Source organism: Cebidichthys violaceus, unplaced genomic scaffold (assembly GCF_023349555.1).
Source record: "Cebidichthys violaceus isolate CVI_PGR_0920_01 unplaced genomic scaffold, fCebVio1.0.p SCAF_3, whole genome shotgun sequence".
NCBI lineage: Eukaryota > Metazoa > Chordata > Actinopteri > Perciformes > Stichaeidae > Cebidichthys > Cebidichthys violaceus.
In genome coordinates, this window is record NW_027176483.1 from 8934078 (window position 1) to 8955319 (window position 21242).

A 21242-nucleotide genomic window follows, 5' to 3' on the forward strand; every position below is an offset into this window, starting at 1 on the left:
ATACAGTAAAACAGCTGAATGTCCAATTTAGCTTAGAGTTTATAATTTTAGAAATTATTCTCAACTCATTTCAATATGTGTGAATGTAATGAATGAATTGTCTTTTTTTCCCCAGCTCCTATTCGCATTCTGTCTTTTTATATTTACCATATTTATTGAGGTTAGTATGACATGTTTAGTTATTAACTACCATAACCAAAAAAACATGTTGCAAGTTTTACCACCACTGACCCCACTTGTAATGGTTTTTTTTTTTATGTTTTTGTTGGTTTCCTGATCACATGAACACCAGCAGCACGTCCTCATTTAAGTGCAAACTACATCCACTCAGAGACACTGAAGAACCTGCTGAAATATTTCCAAGGTTCAGTGTTCTGCTGTAGATCAGCACCACGGACAGCAGTCGACAAACCACCACAACTACACCAAACGTTCTCCATGTCATCACAAATCACAAAATAATGAATAATTATGAACATTTGTAAGTTAGCGTATCATTTTTGTTAATATCAACAACAAAAGATTTCTGAGAAAGAAATGTAAAACTTTATTTATTTCAGACACATGCGTCTATACAAAAAAGAAAAAACAACAACATATTACATATTGTCAACAAACAGAAGTAGTCTTTTGTAAATCAAGTTACAGCCAGTACAAATAACTTTCTCATAAACTGAACAAAGTAGTGTGTGGTCACCAGTACACAGACAAATGAATTAAAGAACATCTCACAAAACAATAACACTAAATAATATACTCGGCATACTCATCTATGTCATCTATAAACATTACATATTAATTTGATGACACACAGAATAATATGGCTTCATATAATTTGAATGAATGAATACTTGACTCATTCACCAGTGGAATTACCTTGTGTGTAGTTTACTGTATGTCTCTATAAGCATTTTCCAATATTTAACCATATTCAAGCAGTTAAAACACATTACAAAACCATTTATTATAAGGTTCATGGCAGATTCAGGGATTTATTCAGCTCTCTGTGTTTGATCAACATTAATTCATCTCCAGGTTTACATATCCACAGTGTGATTTCACATTAAAGGTGGCAAAGACGTGATGGCTTAACTCCACAAGAGTAAGGCAAGTTTATTACTGAAGCAGCTGTCTTAAGCAACCGGTTTATCCTCCGCAGCTCGCATCTTGTTCTGAACAGTTATCTGCAGAACATCTTCTATGTTCTTGATCAGCACCTCCAAAAAAACAAATGATAAAATAAGTCAAATTACTACTCATTATTATTCCACACAACAACAATCTTTCATTTGAAAATACACAACATTCACTTCAGCAAAATCATTCCAGCTGACCAGAGCTGAAGTGAAGATGCAAGTTTCATGATATAGATGAGGAGCGATCGTTAAGTCATTAACATGGTACCTTAAAATTGGTTTCTCCTTGCATTTTAGGGGGCGATATTTCCTGATGAATGACTGACAGATTCCGAGCAAAGGTCACCAGAGCTCCCTGGAGATCTTCCGAGACTGTTCTATTAACGACACCCCAAACAAACGAGTTTACTAACGTTCCCCATGTTGCCAGCTAAGAAACAATCACCGTGTTCATCTGACGGTGGTGGTTAAATGAAACTCTCAGCAGACAACATCTTCACTCTTTAGGGGGATGAGCACAGCTTGATGTAACTGTTACAGCTAAAGGATTTGAGTGATAAATAAGTTAAATAACCCTCTGCTTAACAACTTGTAGAGTTTGTAACAGTTACAAAGCCAGAGGTGGCATCTTAATCCTCTAAAAGAATTGTCTTTACTCTCACTCTGGAGAAGTCTCTTATCCTCTACTGTTTTTTTCATGTGCTTGTCTATTTGAACAGAGAGGAAAAACAAACTTAAATGTGCTCAGAATTCCTTCTCCTGGCGATAAATACTGTATGTATATGGCTTTGATGCAATAAGGAATACTCACATCATTCCAAGGGTGCAACGCTCACTGCTGTCGTAAACAGCAAAAACTGTTCCTTGCTTCCTCTGAAAATGAAGAACCACAAACACACAGTCAAAAGAAGAGCTCCATCATCGTGTAGATTCAAATCAATATCAATGGGGGACAACTCGAGAAATCCTCTTTTATATTCTATACATTCTTCTTCCTTGTTAAAACATGGATCCTGCTTTACCCACAATGCAATTTGGCCATCAGTTCTATGTGTTGTGCTATCAGCATCTAATTTAGCCTTGACCTGCTAGCCTCAAGCAGAGATGAGGAGCCGGACAAAGAGGTTTTCTTTCTGACAGCACACACCCATAGTTTGTTTTGCATTTTCAAACGTGTAGTCTTTACACCACTCGAAAACTCAACTATTCAGGGAACTATTCAAACTCCCCAAGATCTTTAAACAGACTTTGAGGTGTAGAATTGGCAGAGTTACCCTTTAAATCAATCATATACTAAGCAGAAAAATTGACAATATGTAGATGATTTAAAGGTTTTTACCTTTATGTTAAATCCTGTGCCATGAGCCCTGCACACCATAAATAACACATTATGGTACAGCATGGAAAGGTTAGAGTGAAACAAGCGGCTCCCAATAACTGCATAACGATTAACCACAGGAGGCTGGAAAGAAAAAAAGAAAAAAAGCAAGAAAACAAGAAAGAGACAAAAATATAAGTATGATTGTTGCCATTAGTCTTCCTGTATCTATAACAAGACAAAAGCATGTCATGTGTTTACATTTGGTGGTAAAGTATAATAGGTGGTGTGTGTAAAATGGGTGAAGTAGAGATGGCTGAACCCCATACACATGTCCTTAGGGTCACTGTTGAGGTTGGGGAGTGTGTGTGATTAGTAAACATGATGAGTGTGGGGAACATGTGGTAAACTGTTGGGCCTTTCTTAATTAACTGCGGGGAGGAACAATTAATGTTTAGAAGACATGCCAAATACAAGATGAGCTTAATTGTACGATGCCAATCAAAGAAACCACAGTTTTGGGACTGCAAATGTTTGCATTCAATTCGAGACAAAAGCACTACCAAATGCACAAAAGGACTACTCAACGCACAATACATGTCACCATAATGGAGGGGTTCTGAGCATGTGAGTGTCATAAGTAACACTAGAGAGGTTGATTACTTAAAAGTGGCAGGGCTCAAGAGGATAAAAATGTTCCTGCTATTCAAGCACCTTTGGGAGACAAAAAGAGCAGGCCTAAGCCTCTGTGAGCTCAGGAGATAGCCCGTAACTCGCTGTGATGGGTGTGTGCTTGCGGTTGTCAAACATAGGACCCTCACACAACAATAAAAGTGTCCAACAGGGATTTAATTGTGGTTGTAATATGCAGGCCCTTAATGATGGCCACTGGTAAAGCCATTAACCACTGCGGTGGCTCAACTGCTGTACTGAAGCACCAGGCTACCGCCTAAATGAATGTTTGATAAAATAATACAAGTCGCAGATTAACAAGCGTAAACTCAGGCATACTGCTAATAAAAGGACTCTATTGTTTAAGGTCTGGCACCAGGTTGATGAGGTGTTCAAGCATGCATACACATGCATAATGAAAATGTTATGAATTATTAATGTGTTGATTATTTAGGCCCATCTATCAAAATGATAATGAATTCAGCACCTAAACACCAATTGAGCTCAGTGCGTAATTACATTATTTAGTTGTATTTAACAAAGATGAAGAGGAAACCACTGATCTATCTTTGTGATTACTGTAGTGGTACAATAATATCCTCTTAAGTCTCTGCTTGCTTTAGAACTGGTGGTTTCTTTTTTGTTGAGGACACTGCAAAAGAATACAACTTCAAATATAAAGCATTTAAAATCGACCTTTAGAAAAATGTTACATTATCAAAAATGTCGTTATAAGCAAATATAAAATGGTACTTTGGCTGCAATCTGATGTTCACAGCATTTTTCTTGGATTGGCATTGGCACTTCTAAACAGCCTGTGCGGCAATTCAGCGTTCCTCCAGTCATCATCAGAAGCATCTGGGTCATGGCCAGCTGGTCACTGTATGTGAGGTCCAGATCAATAGCCCACACCTGCAAACAAGACATCGTGAACTCCGTGTCACAGCAGAGACAAACAGACACTATAAACTTAAATTCCAATTTAATCACAAAAATGGAACATCAAAGTATTTCACCCAGCAATCCTTATAAAGAGAGGGGTCAGTACCTTTTAATCCTTACAGTGTTATCCATGTTGAGAGGCAGGGGAAAGGAAAACACGGTTAATGGAGTGTGCTCGACAGATTTAGGTAATTCAGCTGTGGAGTGACACGTGCACAAAGTAGATCTTTCCCTGCGTATTTGTACTCAGTCTGCCTTGGGCTAGTTTGTTTGGCACAGGTCTGATGAGAAGCTAAGTTCAGATATGTATAGTAAATGGCATCATTATAAGTATATTAAGGGGTCAGGTATGGTCGTAGCCTTCTGCTTAAACAGGGCTAATTTTCCCAATAATAACCTAATAGCTATGCCCTCTCTTCAAAAGTGGCAAATAAATCACCAGTGAAGGAGTTGTTAATAACTAAGTGGCAGTCGGCTGCCTCCCTTTGCTGTTCCTATTTGTCAAAGTAAACGCTCCTGCCACTGAATGCAAATCGCTGCATGTCTGAACCCTGCAGTCTCGGAAACGTGAGCATTTTATCTCCACTAACACACGGATATCTCACCATGTACAGTGATTCTCTTATAAGCCACATTACATGTTTTATTAAATTCAAATATGTTGTGAATCATAGTTCATAGTCTAGGGCTGCAACTCATTTCATCATTGATTAATCTCACAATTAGTTTCTCTATCAACCATTTTTTATATAACCATGCTCTCACATTTTCTAAGGTTCCATTTTCTTCCAATGTCTTGTTTTGTCCAACCGACAGTCCAAAACCCAAAGATGTGCAGTTTTACAATGATATAAGACAAAGAAACCTGCAACCTGATAAATTCGCCATTTTTGTTTGAAAAATAATCAAAATGCTTAATATATTTTTATGATATTTGCTATAGAATAATTGATTAATAGCTAATTTCAGGTAATTAACTTAAGTGCAAAACTACAATAATATATGAATTTTAAAAGGGGCTGTACAAATACATAAATATATTTCCAATGAATCACTTGAAGAAATACTCGTATTAGTGACACATGTTTTTAAACAGTACACATCTAAACACTGTGTTGTTCCTGTTTAGCAAAAGTTCAGCAGTACGTTCTGCACTCAGCCACCTTTAGCTACCACTGGACGGACACGAGTCTCTATGCATCAGGTTCATACCTGGGCCTGAGTGACGGACACACTCCACCGCGCCATTCATTCCACTCACTGAAATTCTTACTCAAATGTCTCATTGTCACTCTTAACAAAGCCGTGGGAAATGTAAGCCTGGATTGTACCTGTTTTCTATTGCCTTGCATTTTCATTAAAAACCCTGATGCTGCAGCTGGGGCCCCACCGTTCCACAATGTGAGGAAAGACTGCAAGGGCAAACATATGTGACCCACTTCTTCCCATCAAATAAAGTAGGCAGCTTTTAGCAACAGGTTTGAATCTAAATTGATGTTTAAATCCAGACAGGTTTGCCCATGTGGCTCTCCCCTGTCTGCTCTGTGTGCGGGGAGATGGTTAAGAATCTGTCTTTTAATGTTCCTGCCTCTATTGAAGCACATGCTGTTTATAGTCTGTTCTTAATTATGCTGTCAATGAATCCCATTTAATTTTGGGTCAACATTGAAACTGAAAATTAATTTTAAGGCTGTCATTATCGAGTTAAAGAAAAGAGCAGGTTTGGTTCATATGATAAATTTGAGAAGTGGTATATTTTCAGATTTTAGTGTCACTAAAATTACAAATTAGGGATTAAATGAAATCCTAAAATGTAAGATATACTGTGAGATATATATTTTATTACGTTTAAATTATTACAATGTGATAAAATCCAGACTCTGTGTAAAGACTACTGACAAAACAATCTGTATTTTAAGTCTTAAAGGAATCAATAATAATAAAAATAATAATTTATTTTTATATACATGTAGATGTATGTATTTGAGATACAAATTGCATTGTCTGAACACTGCTTTGCTCACACTGTGTGTTAACATCTAATCCATAAGAGACTACCCTCTAGTGGCAAGCATGCCCTTAGCTAGTGTCTCCAAATATTTTTTTATACTGAGAATACATTATGAATACAAACCAAAATAAAGCTTCAACAGTAAAGAGAAGAAAATAGAAGAGATGTATTGAAATGTCCTGAATAAGAGGAATGTGCGTTACCATCTGATGTATAGTTAATGAAAGAAAAAAACACATTCAGTGTCCTTTTTCATACCCTTTTTTTTAAACTGTAAAGTAGCTCTAGTGCTTTCTCCACTCTTTTGCAGGTTTAGTATTGTATAGACCACATTATAAACAAAGCATTTCATTTTACAGCTCTGGATCAATAAGCAGTCAATGTAGCCACATGTTAGGAGCAGAGGTTAAACCATCATAAACCAGCCCATTTCCAATATCATAAATCAAGAAGGTTTCAACGAAACTTAGTCCTGACAAATGAGATAAGGCTTCGGTGGTGCCTCGCTATAATAACGAGACACATTTCAGCAGCCCACTGCAGGTAAGCAGCTAGGGGTTAAACACTGACAGGGCATCCCTGTGAAGCTGCCAAATCACTTTAGAATGACCTATTGTCTGAAAGATAGGTGCCTCTGAATTTCTCGGCACTGCTAGGTTAAAGGGCAAGCCTTAAATGGTGGAATCAGTGTATCGACACGATAAGACCTGACAGTTTATTAGATGGCCTTGTGACACATTCGGTCCCTGTGCCCACTGTTTGCCTTGCCTGTTTTCCAAATCCCAGAGGAGCAGTAGCGTAGACACCTATCTGCTCATATGGATCCTTGACCCAGCTTTAAAAAGTATTTCTTCCACCAATATGGTGAAATAGAGAGTTTGGACCCCACATGCTACAACAGCCAAGACCATATCTATTGTAGTAGCATGAGCTCACCTTTTGCTCCATGGTGTTGCGGTTCAGAAAGGTAGTCAGGTCCACAGAGACATAACCCACGATAAGGCGCTGTAGACAGGCCTGGCCCACATGCATGCAGAGGGATTGCAAGGTCTCTGGGTGTACAGAGGTCTGAGGAACAGTGGAGCCGATAGCTTCCAGGTGACAGGAGCCCTGAAGCTGGTCTCCACAGGACAGCATGGTCACCTCACCCCCGGGCTCCAGCAGCAGATCCACCGTCAGGCAGGTGACACTTTCTGAAGGGGGGTAGGCCTCCACCACACCGCCTGGGCACACAGTGAGAGCAGAGGAATGGCTACAGTACAGACAGCAAAAATAATACAGCATCTGAACCGCTCTGTTTAATAATCAACAAAAGTAACATGAAATGTATTAAACTTGTCAGGTCACATAGGCAACATCTGGGAACTACAGGGAGGACATATGAAATGACTGTTAGCATATTCCAAAAGGTTGTTTTCACAGGTAAAAAGCCTTCAGAGCCTGACAATAAGTATCTGACCTTGACTGAGGAAGGTCTTCAGGAAGCAGGCCCAGTTGGGATAGCAGGAGGTTTTAGCAGGCTGGGCGTAGCGAGCAAGCCATGCTGGGACTTCATCTAAATATCTAACGAGTACGGACTCCTGCAGAAAGAGAGTTAAGGTGCATACATTAGGACATTATGTTTTGTCAAATACAAGCCCTGGCTACTTTATTTTGTCCCATTATCAAAGCTTTCTAGGTGTCGATTACATTATTGGAAATGCCCTTGTGTTATCCGGATGACTCCAGTGACTGCTTGTTATCCTCGAGACCTTTGGTGGCTGCTTCAATTTCTGCGTGAGTGTCTGATGGATACTGCGGGAGGGTCTGTCTGTGAGTGACAGCCTATTATCAGAAGGCCTCAGGAGTCTAATGGCTTTAACTCACAGCCACGCAGACAGCACCTGCCCTCAATAACAACTCTCTCCACTGGGCAGCTGATGAATGCCTAAGCTAACCCCATCTATCTGGGGATCAATCAGGGCTTGACTGGGATCGATATCACTCTTGTTTCTGTAACTGGGAAATGCCATAATGGTTTCACCACTTAATTATGCTGTTAATTTCTAACTTTTGTTTTAGGTGTCTCTTAAACAGTTTGGCAACTCAAGTACACTGTTTCCTCTGGCAATGCTGTGATAGTCAAAGTAACAATGACTCTTTTTATACCATATACGTATATATTGTGTTAAAACTACACTTGAATGCTGTGTGTTGACTGCATGACAAGTCCAAGTGCTGAATCTGCTTTTAAATACAGGGCTCTGTATGTAGTAATGTCTGCATATGACCATTAGACAGGAATTTAATTTGGTCATACACAATAAAATGTGTGAAACCTCCCTGAAAGACAAAGTCTGAATGGAAAATAATGTCTTTGTTGTTCCATCCAGAGCGTTACTTTGTTTTGAGTACACGCTGTCTGGCTTCACTGGAGACAGGACTGGAGATTATGCTGTTGATATTCCAGTCATGTAACGGCCATCATCATATTCAAGTACTGTAAGAGGCGAGGTCAAATGCTACTCAGTGATTCCCCCTATACAAACCATAAAGCACACAATGGTGCGGCAAAAAGTGTAAAGCAACGGTTGTCATTTTCAACGGAAGAGCAAACTCACCCCAGGACTTTGCCTATGCAGTTCACAGGAACAGCAGGACAGGAAAAAAAGAAAAAAAAAGGTATTTTGCAATAAATTATTTGGACTTAAACTGCGTACAGTACCCTGTGATAGGATTCATGCTTTGCTTGGTGTCCACATAAAGCCAAGCAATCTGGTCATAAATAAAATAGATGTGAACCTGCCTCTTTGATTGCTATTTCATCTTTCCATTACATGGTGAAACAACGGAGCTACAGTACGTCTCTGGAATAGAGGGATATAATCTGACTAGTGACACATTTTGCATGAATATTTATTTTCTATAGCATTGTCCCACCTAAGCTACAACCTCAGTCTACAACATCCCACTACAATTTTCATCTGTAATACTAAATTAAACATTAAGTTACTCGCTTGTTGACATTCTCCTCATCCCTGGTCTAATTTAACATCTTTGTAAAAGGGGAGAAACATTTCCTCTCCAAATCAAACATGGACCAAAGGAAATGTTTTAAAATATCATTAAGGTAAATTCAGGTTAATTATGTTAAAGCTGAACATAATATATTCAAACTCTTCCATGCAATCACAGACTGCACAATATTTAGACAGAAAACATCTGTACAAAATGTTCCTGTGCCTCTTCAGTGGTAGTGATTATCAAATGACCCATTTCGTTGACAAACTTCACCTAAATAAGGTGTTGCTCAAGATCTGTTTGTACACAGCGTGGCAAAAAGAAATACTCCATCTGTTGACGCTATTAGGTGTAATTTTTACCCTCTTGTGCCTAATGATCCATGTGCAAGCTGGGTGAGCGCTTAAATGTGTGTTTGTGGCCCCCTTCAGGCGTTGCATGGGTGAAGATCTACATGTCTTTAACCTCTCTCTGTGTAAATGCTAAAAGAGGCCTGGGGGCTTTCTGAAGGCGGAAACACTGTGCTGGAGGCTGTGGGCCTCACAATATTCAGAGAAACACACCATCTCCTAGACCTCTGTGGAAGCTCCTACAGGATGCGAAACCCTCCTCCCGCTTGTTGTCGTACCCTTTTAGGCTTTCTTTTACATAGCCAGAAGGGATCTGAATGTTGGTATTATTCTGAAAGACCACATGGCAATCTTGTGAGTCAGGCTTCTTCATGCTGAGCCCTTCAGAACAAGCAATAATTACAAAAGTATGCACACAGTCTGTGCAGACTGGGGATAAGTACACAATCTAACCCCGCTCTACTTTTCCAGGGACTATAAAGGGGATGACACATTCCACTGAACTGTAACACATATTTGTATAAAATACACTTCAATCATTACTTATTTGTTATTTTTTTGTAAACAATGATCTTGGTGTTATTCTTGGTAATTATGAATTAATATTTAAAATGCTTCATTTGGTCATTTGTGTTGCATTAATAATTAATTAAATAGCTACTATTTTCATAAACATAGCTTTAAACATTTATTGCTTAAATGCTTGTATTCAGTATCTATCCTTTTCACTAGCTGTCACTGACATTGCAATTAGGTCTACTTCTTTTCTGCAAAGTGGCAAGTTAATGAGTGTTATATCTCAAAATATACTGCCATGTTTGAACATCCATCTATACTTTCTGCTGAGAGGAGAGGATGGCGAGGAGATACACTGATATAAAATATTCATATGTTTCTATCTAATCAACAACATTGTTGCGATCTTCAATGTACACAAGTACAACAGCAGAGGGGCGATGTAATACATTAAGGGGCTAACACATTTTAGAGGAAAACAATGTCATAAGAAAAAAATCATGCAATGAGGAGCACAGGATGTGGGCTTTGCTTTGATTAAAAGAGGAAGGTGTAGAATAAAGGCCAGTTAAAGTGTTGTGTCCATATGGCCCACAAGCCCCGAGGCTGTTGGCCTACACTGGGGGCCTCGGCACTCTTCCCTCTCCATGGGACCCCAGCTGGTGAAACAAACCCCATTTACTTTCCTGTGCTGCCTCAGCCACCATTATGGACCTTGGCTGTGGCTCAGCCACTCTCTGCCATAATTAACAGCACCAATGCCACAACAATTACAGCCCCGCACTGCACATCCACTATGAATCAAAGAACGAGCTAATAGGAACAAAACAGAGTGAGCCATAAGAAGCTTGAGATGACTGCTGTTCTTTCAAATCGAATAAAAAGTAAAATCGTTGTGCTCCAAGCCCACAATCATTAGCCTGTAATTAGTTTACACAAAGCTCCCAGTTAAATGGGAAAATACGGTAATTAACACATGACAGAAAATCAAAGGCTACTTTGTAAGCATATGAGAAATAAGAGCCAGGGGCTCAGAAGCTGTGTACACATTGCATCTGTACCAAATGAATGGTTTATAAATGATTAACTGTATTTTATCTGTTTGAATAGGTCTGCGATTAAATCTGAATTTATTTTTTGAGTGGAAAGCAAATGTAAGATGTAATTTATAAAATAATTACAAAGTCACACTTTCAACACTACACACGGTACCTGTATTAAAATCTTCTCTTTACAAATGACCCAGACCTCACCAGTGACCGTTATGGACAGGCAGAGACAGAAAGCTCAGTGTTGTGATGCTAGACGCAAATAAAAGCATCAACACCAGCTGCAATCAAAGAATTCAAGTATTTATAGTAATTTGTTCTTCAATATACTTTCAAGGCCTTTGTAATACAAATTAATTTAGCTGTGAATCTGTGTGACAATAATCTGCACAATGTTTTCTCAAAATGTATACACAAGTATAGATAGAGATGTTGACCAAACTGTCTGTACTGTGATTTAATTGTGACTGCCAGGTGAGTTAGGGAATTAATACCATTGGACGGGCTGCTGTTCTCCCCAACACACCGACACTAGTTGATGCGTGTGCCTCAGAGAATGGATAATGGCTTTGTGTATTAACAGATATAGTCTGTGACTCTGGGGACGATGCTCGAAATACTGTACTACAGGGACCAGCATTGTGGCTGTTCCAATAAAACACCCACTCTAACTAAATGACGGCATCTCTCTGACCCCACTGTGACCTCAGCTTTTCGTTCAATGACAGAAGTGAATCTCACCCTTTTTTAGCTGTCTCATCACAACAAGGATCACAATCTCCATTTTAATATCTAACTGTTACTGTAATGTTATCTGTTAAGTATCTAGTTACCATGATAACTTTAAATGGCCGATCCCTCATTGGTATGAGTCTAATAATAATAGCAATAAAGTTTATTTGTATTGCACTTTTCTAAAACCAGTGCTTTGGGGGAGCCATAAAAACAAGACATAATAGTAAAAAAAACATAAATTTAGGGAGAAGTAATAATGGAAATAAATAAGAAACACAAACCAAAATTCAAGCAAATTCAATAAAGAATTGCATACAATTAAGTGTATAAAGGGTCCTCTAAGAAGTGGTTCTATAGTTTATGAAAGGGAGCGAATGACGTAATCCTCTGAGTGACACCTTTACCTGAATCCCTTCTGTGTTCCATAGCTCAGGACCATAGCGGTGGCATTCCTGCAGGGCCCAGTTATAGCAGCTTAGATGGCACGTATCGCAGTATGCTGTGCCACGGCCTCCATGCTCAGAGTCCATCTTGAAAAGCCAGCGGTGCACATCAATATTCTGAGTCATGAGTCTAGCCAGTGTTTCATGAAGCTAAACCAAGAGAGATACATGTGAATTACAAACAAAATAGTATAGGCACTGATAAAATACCTCAAGCTGTAATGCAATCTGTGAATGCATTTGTGTTTTGATCTCTGACCTGGTTGAGCGTGTAGATGTCTCCTTGACCAGGAGGCACATCAACCTCTGCCTCGGTGAAGATCCTCTTCCCTCCAGATTTGGTGCTGTAGAGCTGTGCAACAGCCGGTTCTGGAGCCAGGATTGGCACTCCTAGCTCATCAGCCACTGCCAGGTCATCCACATGGGCCACCCAACCCACTATATAGGCCTGCCTCCCCTGGATCAGGTGCTTGATGCGCTTCAGGGTGTGTGGACTGTACTTTAGCAGCGTGGATAGGCACATGTTACGGGTCTGGAAGAAAAAGACAGGAAAAAGGATTTCTGCTGCAGCTAAGAGTTCTGAGTGTGTCTTCCAAGGGTTGTTTCTTGACCTGATTTATCACTGTGTACACACAACAGATCTATTATTGTAATAGCCAGCAGGGTTTTAACCTCTCCTGTATTCCAGCAGGTTGAATTGATAAAAGCTGCCTGTGGGAGGCCTCCCCTATCCTTCACATCTTTAATGTGTGCTAGCAATGAGCTCCTTGGGAATACAACTAATTACTTCACATCTGTATTTATTTGATCCACATGGAATTATCCCTTCTGTCAGTGGCAGAATGCGCTGCCAGCCATGGGTACCAGTGATTCATCTCAGCAACACGTCTGGCACAGTTTAACAACAAAACAGCAGGAAAATCAATAGACAGAAATGAAGAAGACCACGTCATGTTGCACATTTAATCTAGTGCAAGAGGATATAAAAAGATGGATTGAATGGCCGGATGTAAAAAGACAATACAATAATACCTTCATTTTATTGTATTGAGGTAATCAAAACTATTCCGAATTTTTTTAAATGCAGCAGTTAGATAGAATAAACTGATAATAAAACCAATTAATATGGAATTAAATTATTTACTGAACATCAGCTAGAGACCATTACATATTTTTTAATTAAGTATAACTTAGCTCTAGTGTGTTTACATTGAAATAACACAGATGTATAATTTCAAAAGCTGTAAAAAGAAATAAAACATTTTAAACACAGAGTTTAAGGCAACTGTATAATAACAATCTCCTCTATTACCCTCTAGAGGAGAATTCACAAACTACAGATGCTTGATGCACCTCTACAGCACAATACAATTGATTCCTCGACAGTAAATTCTAAAATCCTACTGAAAAATGGAATGCATCGTCAGGTTTGTTTTTTCAAAGTTGTTTGTTCACAAAATGTAAACGTGATTTATCTTACCGGGAAATAATCTACAGCCTCAGGTGTGAGGATGATGAAGCGTCTGACCGAGGAGGAGGAGCCCGCAGTGGGCCTGGTGTCGTCCTCGTTTGAGGCTCCATCACACTTCAGGAGGCTGGTGTAATAGTGCAAAATGTCATCTCCGAGATGTCGTGGACATACGTAGATCACCTGCACATTTTCATCTTAAAACATACAAAGACGTGTTTACATTAAAGCATACAGAGAAAGTGAATGTGTGTATATACTAGTGAGGTTTTAAGAAAAGCTCCTACCTCTAATATCACACAGTCTGCTTATTTGGATGTTCTGTAGGATGTCATATCCCCTCAATTTCATGCGCTGGCTCTGAGAGTATCCTGTCAGAACAAGGTCACAAAAGTCTGCACAAGACTTTCAAAGAGAGATTCATATCATCTCTAACTGGCTTTATTAAAAATCTGAAGCTCTGTACAACTACTCTCATGTGTGCTCTACTAGACTTGGGGGAGGAGTAGTTATGTCTAATCACACAGTAGGGCAATCGGATGATTAATTTAGCCTAATAACTAGCAGATGCAGTGTGCTGGGCATCCTGTTGCACCATGTCCAGTCACCGCTGTGCTACATCCAGTGGTACCGCCAGGGTTTTGCTTTATGTCTGTCTGGATTTCTGCCTGAGAGAGAAATCTCAACTGAATCAAGGTAATTAAATGATTGGATTCATGCTAATTAACAACAATGGGGTTCAACTTTCTAATTATCCTTGCTCACACAGCACTCTCTGTAGCCACCCCAAGTGCAAATAAAGCATTCCATCTGCTAGTAATTAGCCTTAATAATTTCAGACAATCGCTCAATGATTTACAATGCACATGCCTGATTACAGTCTAAATGTGAGTGCCACGGTGAAATTAGAACAAGAAGGGATCATAGCTTGCACTCTGTCTAGTGCAGAAACACAAAAGCCTCTTCCTCTTTTGTGTGTGTGTTTTTTTTGCACAGCAATAAAATAAGACCTCTTGCAAATATTCAACAAAATGGCTTTTCATTTGCTTAATCTGCAAATTAAATGGCGATAGAGACTAAATTGTTCAGTTCCCTGGGATGGGGACTGTCATCACCCTGTGAGTGCTTTCCTGCAGAGAGTCATTTGAACGAGACAGAGTGCCTCCACCAGGGCCACAGACTGGGGCAGCAGAGTGGTGAGACAGGGGATGGCTGCTGCTAGATCAGATGTGTGTGTGTGTGTGTGTGTGTGTGTGTGTGTGTGTGTGTGTGTGTGTGTGTGTGTGTGTGTGCAGCAGGCAGAGAAAGCTACCTAATGAAGGGATGTGGATAATGGTCCTCTTGGAGGACTGGATGTGTTTCCAGTTGGCTGCCAGATGCTGGGGATGGAGAAAAGGAGTGATCAGAGAGGGGCTGCTTGGATGCGTACACACACTCACACACTCACACACACATGCACACACACGGACACAAATCATCATTGCATAGCTAAAACACATCAAGCCAATCTCTCTCTGGGCAAACAGAAGCAAACCAAGCATAAAATACCACCTTAATTAAATTAAGCGTTTACTTCAGAATTATCTTCTCACAATTAATTCAATCAGGAAGGTACATGATGCTACTGCCAGGGGAAGATTAGTAGGCTTAATTAACAGGGTATGGATGTTTAAAGAGTGAGAACATACATTTAGTGCATGTATACACACACAGCGATGTTGAAACTGAATTAACTTGTAGGCACTAATTAATATTGTGTCAGCAGTCCAAAAGATGTTCAACCCAGATGACAGCACAGACATGACATCTATGCTGAAAGGAGAAAAAGGTATAGAACATCATCTCGAAAAACTGTGCTGTCATACTGCTCTCTTGAAGAGCTAAATAGAAGAAGATCTTTATCTTTTGAGGTTATGATTGTGAGGTTCTTCTATGGCAGAAAGAATTTAGAAATGTCTGCAGTAATGTAATGTAGTAAATTGGTATTTTACAATCTGTTTTGATTTTAAAACCTAAAATCACAACAACGCATTTTTTTATTTTAAATAGTTAAACCATCTATAATATTTATAACATGTTATTATATATTTAGTTACTGTTATATGTACTGTAATTCACCATTTTAATGCATTGGGTACCTTTTTCCATTGATCTCTAGCCCTCTATCACTGTTTCTACATTTTTATTCTTGCGTTTTCAATGTAGCTTTAGTTTTAATTTATTAAACTGTTTTTTCAACTGTTCATCCGTCTTGCTCTTCATTTCTGAGGTTCTCTATTGTTCATCAGTCCCACTTTTTCTTTCTGCTGTTCCCCTCTGTTCATCTAACTCCTCTGATGTTTTGTGTTTGTCTTGATCTTTTCTGTTGTTCTACTCTGTTCATCTGGCGCACTGCTCCCCTCTGCTGTTCTGTGTTTCTGTTACTCAAACCAAAAGCACATTTAAGTTTCATACCATGATTAATGTCCCTGCATTTGTATTGACATGGCATTGACCCATTTCTGTCCTTGCTTTTACAGTCATTTACTCAGAGTGGTAGAGACACAAACACAGATTTTGAATGCTAATGGTAAAACACTGACGTTATTGACTGATTGTAAAATACACAAGCTCAAAGTTACATTCAAATATTATGCAGATAATCTAATTTAAATAATAAATGATAATACCTCAGATGGAGGTGCCATGTACTTCAACATTTTGAATTTGTCTTATTCAATTCAATTGAGAAGTCATAAAATAAAGTTTAAGTCGAATTTTGAGAAATTGGGGGAAAAATTAGAAACAAAGGTGAGCTTTGAAAAGGTAAGAAGCAATATTAAGTAAGAGAGAGAAATCACACAATGACTATAAGCAACATCACCTGGGCTCTGCTGCGAAAATTCTCCAGTTGTCTGAAACGCCGGGCCTGCAGGGCCTTCCTGACATGACGCTTCCGGGTGTGCATCAACCATGAGACAGCAATGGTTTCTACCGCCCTCTTGCACCGGCAGTGGCGCAGGTAGGCGGTGCGGGCTAAGTAGCGCCTCCAGCAGGACTGGATGTGGATGGCGGCCGCCTCAATGCCTCCCTCTCCCTTGTAGCGCTGACCTGGGCGTAAGACCAGACCCGATACCTCCTCCGTGTTTTCAAGCACTGAGAGGAAGCCGGTCACTGGAGGAGCCTTTAACCAAACACTTTCCCAAACATGGCTTAACTCCACAAGCCGTTCCCCGCTCACTTTGGCTAGAGGTACAGCAAAGTCCCTGAGCAGCTTTTCCAGGGCCTCCAGAGCATCTACCACACTGCTCCAGCACAAGCTAAAGCTCTGCTTGAAGTGACAGAAATCTGTCGCCATTGGGTTGGTCCGTCCCATTAAGATGGTAAAGTCGTAGTTGCTGATATTTACTGGAACTTCCACAGGTAGATTCTACAGAACACAGGGAAACATAGACTTTAATAATACAGTTAAAGGAATTGAAATATTATCTTTGTTCACCATCTCTCTCTATTTACTTCAACATATATTTAAAACTATTACAGTGAACTTACATGAGGGCTTTTAGGGATAAGACCATTGGTGCTTTGCATCAAACCCCTTTGGTCCATGCTGTTGGAGGTTGTGGAGGGAGGTGGAGTCTTGGTGGTCCAGATGGGTGTGCATTCCCTGTCTATTCTTTTGCAGGTGGATCCAGGTTCTGTTTCACATTTCAGCTGCTTGTGACACCTGGACTTCAAGCCTATCAGACCAAAAGTTACAAATAGACAGGCTCAACTGTACTCTATCAGTGATCAATCAAGTGGCAGCTGTCACTACTACACCAGAGTCACTGAGCAGACCTGTCTTAGAAGAATATAAATCCTCTCTGGAGTGAAGAGAAGCCGCCTTATGCTGGATCGACATTTGAAGCAAACTTGTATTTGGCACTGATGAAAACAGAAAATAAAAGAAGAACTTTCAAAACATTGGGCTTGTCCTTGTTCCTAAAAGTTTCAGACTATGCAAGATTAAATAAAATAAGAGACAATAATTCGGAAAACATAATGTTAATATTCCACAAATATTGGACAAACAACCACTGACCTGACAACATTTGTCTATAGTGTAACAGAGTTATGGTGTTGGTGCTGAGGTGATAAAATGTATTTTTACCTGTCCCCATGTCTTCTTCAGGCATTGCCAGGCTAGTACAGCCCTTTGTGACTGGAAGACTCACCACAGGGCCAGTGATTATTCTGCAATGTTTTGCCTTAACAGAACATCATTTTTATAAGATCAGAAGTTGTACATCTAATAAAATCAAAGCAATACTACCAGACCCTGGACCAGTGTTTCCTGGTCCGGCCCTAAAAAGTTGTTGCCAACAGCAAAGGAAGCCTGGCCCTATAGCTTCATCTAACGGAATGAAAGAGTTACAGGTTGAGAGCTTGAGCATGTTTACATTGAATGAGAGTTTCTTTCTTTTTGAGAGGTATTGTTGTAAGTGTCGGAGGTAACCAACCATTAATCAGACTCTTGCCAGCTTGGTGATGAAGGAAAAAAATCACTTTCTAGCAGAGTAATTATAAAGGAGAGAGGTGGGATAGCAATAATTATAAACAATATATTTGCTGTATTCATTAAGAATATAAGACTGGCAAAGTAAACCGTCCTGTAACCCATCCAACCCAACATCAATTAATCACAAAGTATCTAAGATTAAAGGTTATCTTCACCTTTAAGCAGTTCTGTTCTGCTAAACTTCAATATTTTAATACATAGTATTGCATCGTAATCAAATCAGAAGTTGATTTGATGGCCTAGTTTAATATAAACAGATTCAAATGTGTCATTACTCATAAAACACAAAGTTTGTGCTGTGCTGATCCTCCAGACTTGTCACCTAATGTCCTCTCCTTCGTTCTCCTCAGACCACTGAGCTCTCTGACAGACCACAGGTAGTAGCCAGGTGCTGGTAACATATCCCCTCAAAGGCACACATCTGTTTCAGATGGGGCTGGGAAAAGGTGGCACCTTTTTGTGAAATTGCTAAAATGCAAAAGCTAATTTCCTGGCATGGGTAGGGAGTGGAGAAGAGCTGGCCTGAGTTGCAGAAGGAGGCAGCAGGCAGAGAGCCAGTAGTTAGCAGTTGGGGAAGCTACGGCTGTCTTATTGGCATGCTGGACCAGGTACCCACTTCTGTCCTGAGACAGCTGTAAACCAGTAGCCCATAGCACAGCAATCAGGCGCCTGTTTCTTTAGAAGAATGCTGATGTGCTGCAATCTGCTGCTTTCCGCTTTCTGCAGCCAGCACTTCCATCCCTCCTATATCAGAGTGACAGTCTTGGCCGTTATGTCTCATGTCAGGTATAGATTACCAAAAACATATTGGAAAATAAAGTGTGTAAAATATATCTAAAACTAATGCCGACCTTTGCAAAGACTAATTTGTTTGCTGTGACAAGTGCTAGCTGTCATCATTGAGCCAAGTGACCTTTATGTCACTGCTACTTGAAGCCTCTATTAATGCAGACCTGTGCCATCACTCTTTACTCCAGCATAAAGTGTCTATTATGGGGATTAAGGGAGTAAGCGTCAGGGAAAGGAGCAATGATATCCAATTCATCTTAGTTGTAGCAAAACCTCTTGTAATGCCTCCTAATCAAATATTTCCTGAGGCATGTGCTGTATGGTACAATTAATATCAACAAAGACTCAAGACACAGGAATCAATTCTGCTCTAGATCAATCTCACTGTGCAAAGCAAATAGCTGGAGGACGTGATATTATTCTGATTATAGTTTAATATTATAGTTGATTATAGTCCTTTCCAGCAGTAAGACTGAAGCATGATGAGGAAATCTGCTCCATAACTAAGAAAGCCAAAATAGATAGATAGATAAAGTAAAAACCATACTGTATTTTGAAACTGCTTAATCAAACATCTCTGTAAAGTGTTGATTCTATGGATAATATACATGTCATAGAAAATTTTATACTCCCAATTTACAGCTATATTATTATATTAATCTAGATGTATAGTCAGATTACTTACTGTATTTGTCCTCCTCTTGTGGACATCAGGGAGTGATATCCCAAATGTCTGGTGCATAATAGCTCTATTGTTTGGATGAGCAGCATTACTCAACAAACGGTTGGTTAATGCTGACTTGTGCTGATCAAGACAAATGAAGGAAACGTTTTAAAACTTGAGTTAGTTAATATCAACAATTTAAATGTATGTATATTTCTGCTGAGCAGTTTTATTTTTGTCTCATGTGCTGCTCTACCACACCACGTCTACTTCTGTTTGTCTTGTCTGCCTTAATGTGTAATACGATAGAAGAGTTGCATTTCTAACTTAAGTACAGTATATATTGTAGCTTGTACTCTATAATACTAAGTAAATAAATTAGTTTTATTTTCTAAACAAAATTAATTATAATCTACCTTTTCCCCAGGTAAGGACCCTGGAATGTCTTTCCGTTGTGGACGCACATCTTGGATACTCTCCAGGGCAGGTTGCCTGTGTGATGTCACATTTCAGTCTCACAATACACATCACTATGATGTATGCAATTCTGAAGATACTTCTTTCTTGTTGTTTACTGTAACGATTATACAGTAAACAACACGTGAGCTTCTCCTTCCTTACCATTTGGGAATCTGTTTCTTCTTTTGCAAGTCTTCAATTCTTGGAAGGACCAGCAGCTGCTTATTCACTGTTTTCAGATAATCATCTGCATGCTTCTATTTACAATGAACAAACATATATTAAATAATGCATGTGTGTGTGTGTGTGTGTGTGTGTGTGTGTGTGTGTGTGTGTGTGTGTGTGTGTGTGTGTAGATTTATATATTCAACATATATTATATATTCAATGTTACGTATTAGTGCTTATTCTGCATGAAGCATCCTCACCCTGATGCTTCTCTCTGTCTTGCCGATGGCAGCGTCCAAGCTTTGAATGTCCAGTGTGTTCCTCCTCTCACTGACGAGAGTGCATCTGAGTTGTCTCAAATCCTCTTGCACCTGTAAAATATAGGTTCTGTAATGTAACCTACATAATGTGGATATCTGGCCAAAAAATAGACAAGCTTGACACTTGTTATTGCGTATTGGTAGTTTATCTAAATGTAACGAGGTTTAAAAGAAATAGAAATGTTAACAGCGTATGAAACATCAGTCAACTTGTTTACCTTAACATATCCGCAAAACTTAGGTAACTAGTTAGCCTAACCTAGCTAACCATAATATATATTATTAATACTATATTCTCTGGTGAAATAGGTTATTAGCTGAGGTAGACAACATTACCTGAAATAAAACTGCTCCCAACTTTTCTTCGTTTTTAAGTTCGTCAGACATGGTATACTGGGTTAATAATAATCAAAAATAATACAATAATATGAAAACATGTGTCACAATATCAAATAGCTAACGTGAACTCCTTTAACCAGTTAGCTACTAACATCGATCAAACACACAGTACTCGCAACCATGACAACGAGAAGCTAACTTTCGGTGTTAACTTTACCCCGAATACGAACTGTCGGACAGTACGTCAGTCTGTGGTTAAAACCAACACCACCACTGGCCAACTTTTGTTAAAATAGTCAGGGGGAAAACCATGTCACAAATGT

General features: G+C 39.4%; 1 protein-coding gene across 1 annotated transcript; it reads right to left on the reverse strand.

The window, feature by feature from the left end:
* Positions 1–652: 652 nt before the first annotated feature.
* On the reverse strand, positions 653–20967 carry iqch (IQ motif containing H). The gene is made up of 21 exons (XM_068723400.1): positions 20917–20967; positions 20521–20631; positions 20255–20349; positions 20050–20125; positions 19655–19774; positions 17773–17869; positions 17460–17546; positions 17172–17359; positions 16504–17049; positions 14953–15019; positions 13928–14011; positions 13653–13837; positions 12432–12704; positions 12134–12322; positions 7539–7659; positions 7016–7302; positions 3880–4038; positions 2476–2598; positions 1948–2009; positions 1405–1513; positions 653–1217 (listed from the first exon to the last, which is right to left on the reverse strand). The coding sequence occupies exons 1-21, from the start codon at positions 20965–20967 to the stop codon at positions 1134–1136; spliced, it is 3114 nt and encodes a 1037-aa protein (XP_068579501.1). The 3' UTR covers positions 653–1133.
* Between the last annotated feature and the right edge of the window lie 275 nt (positions 20968–21242).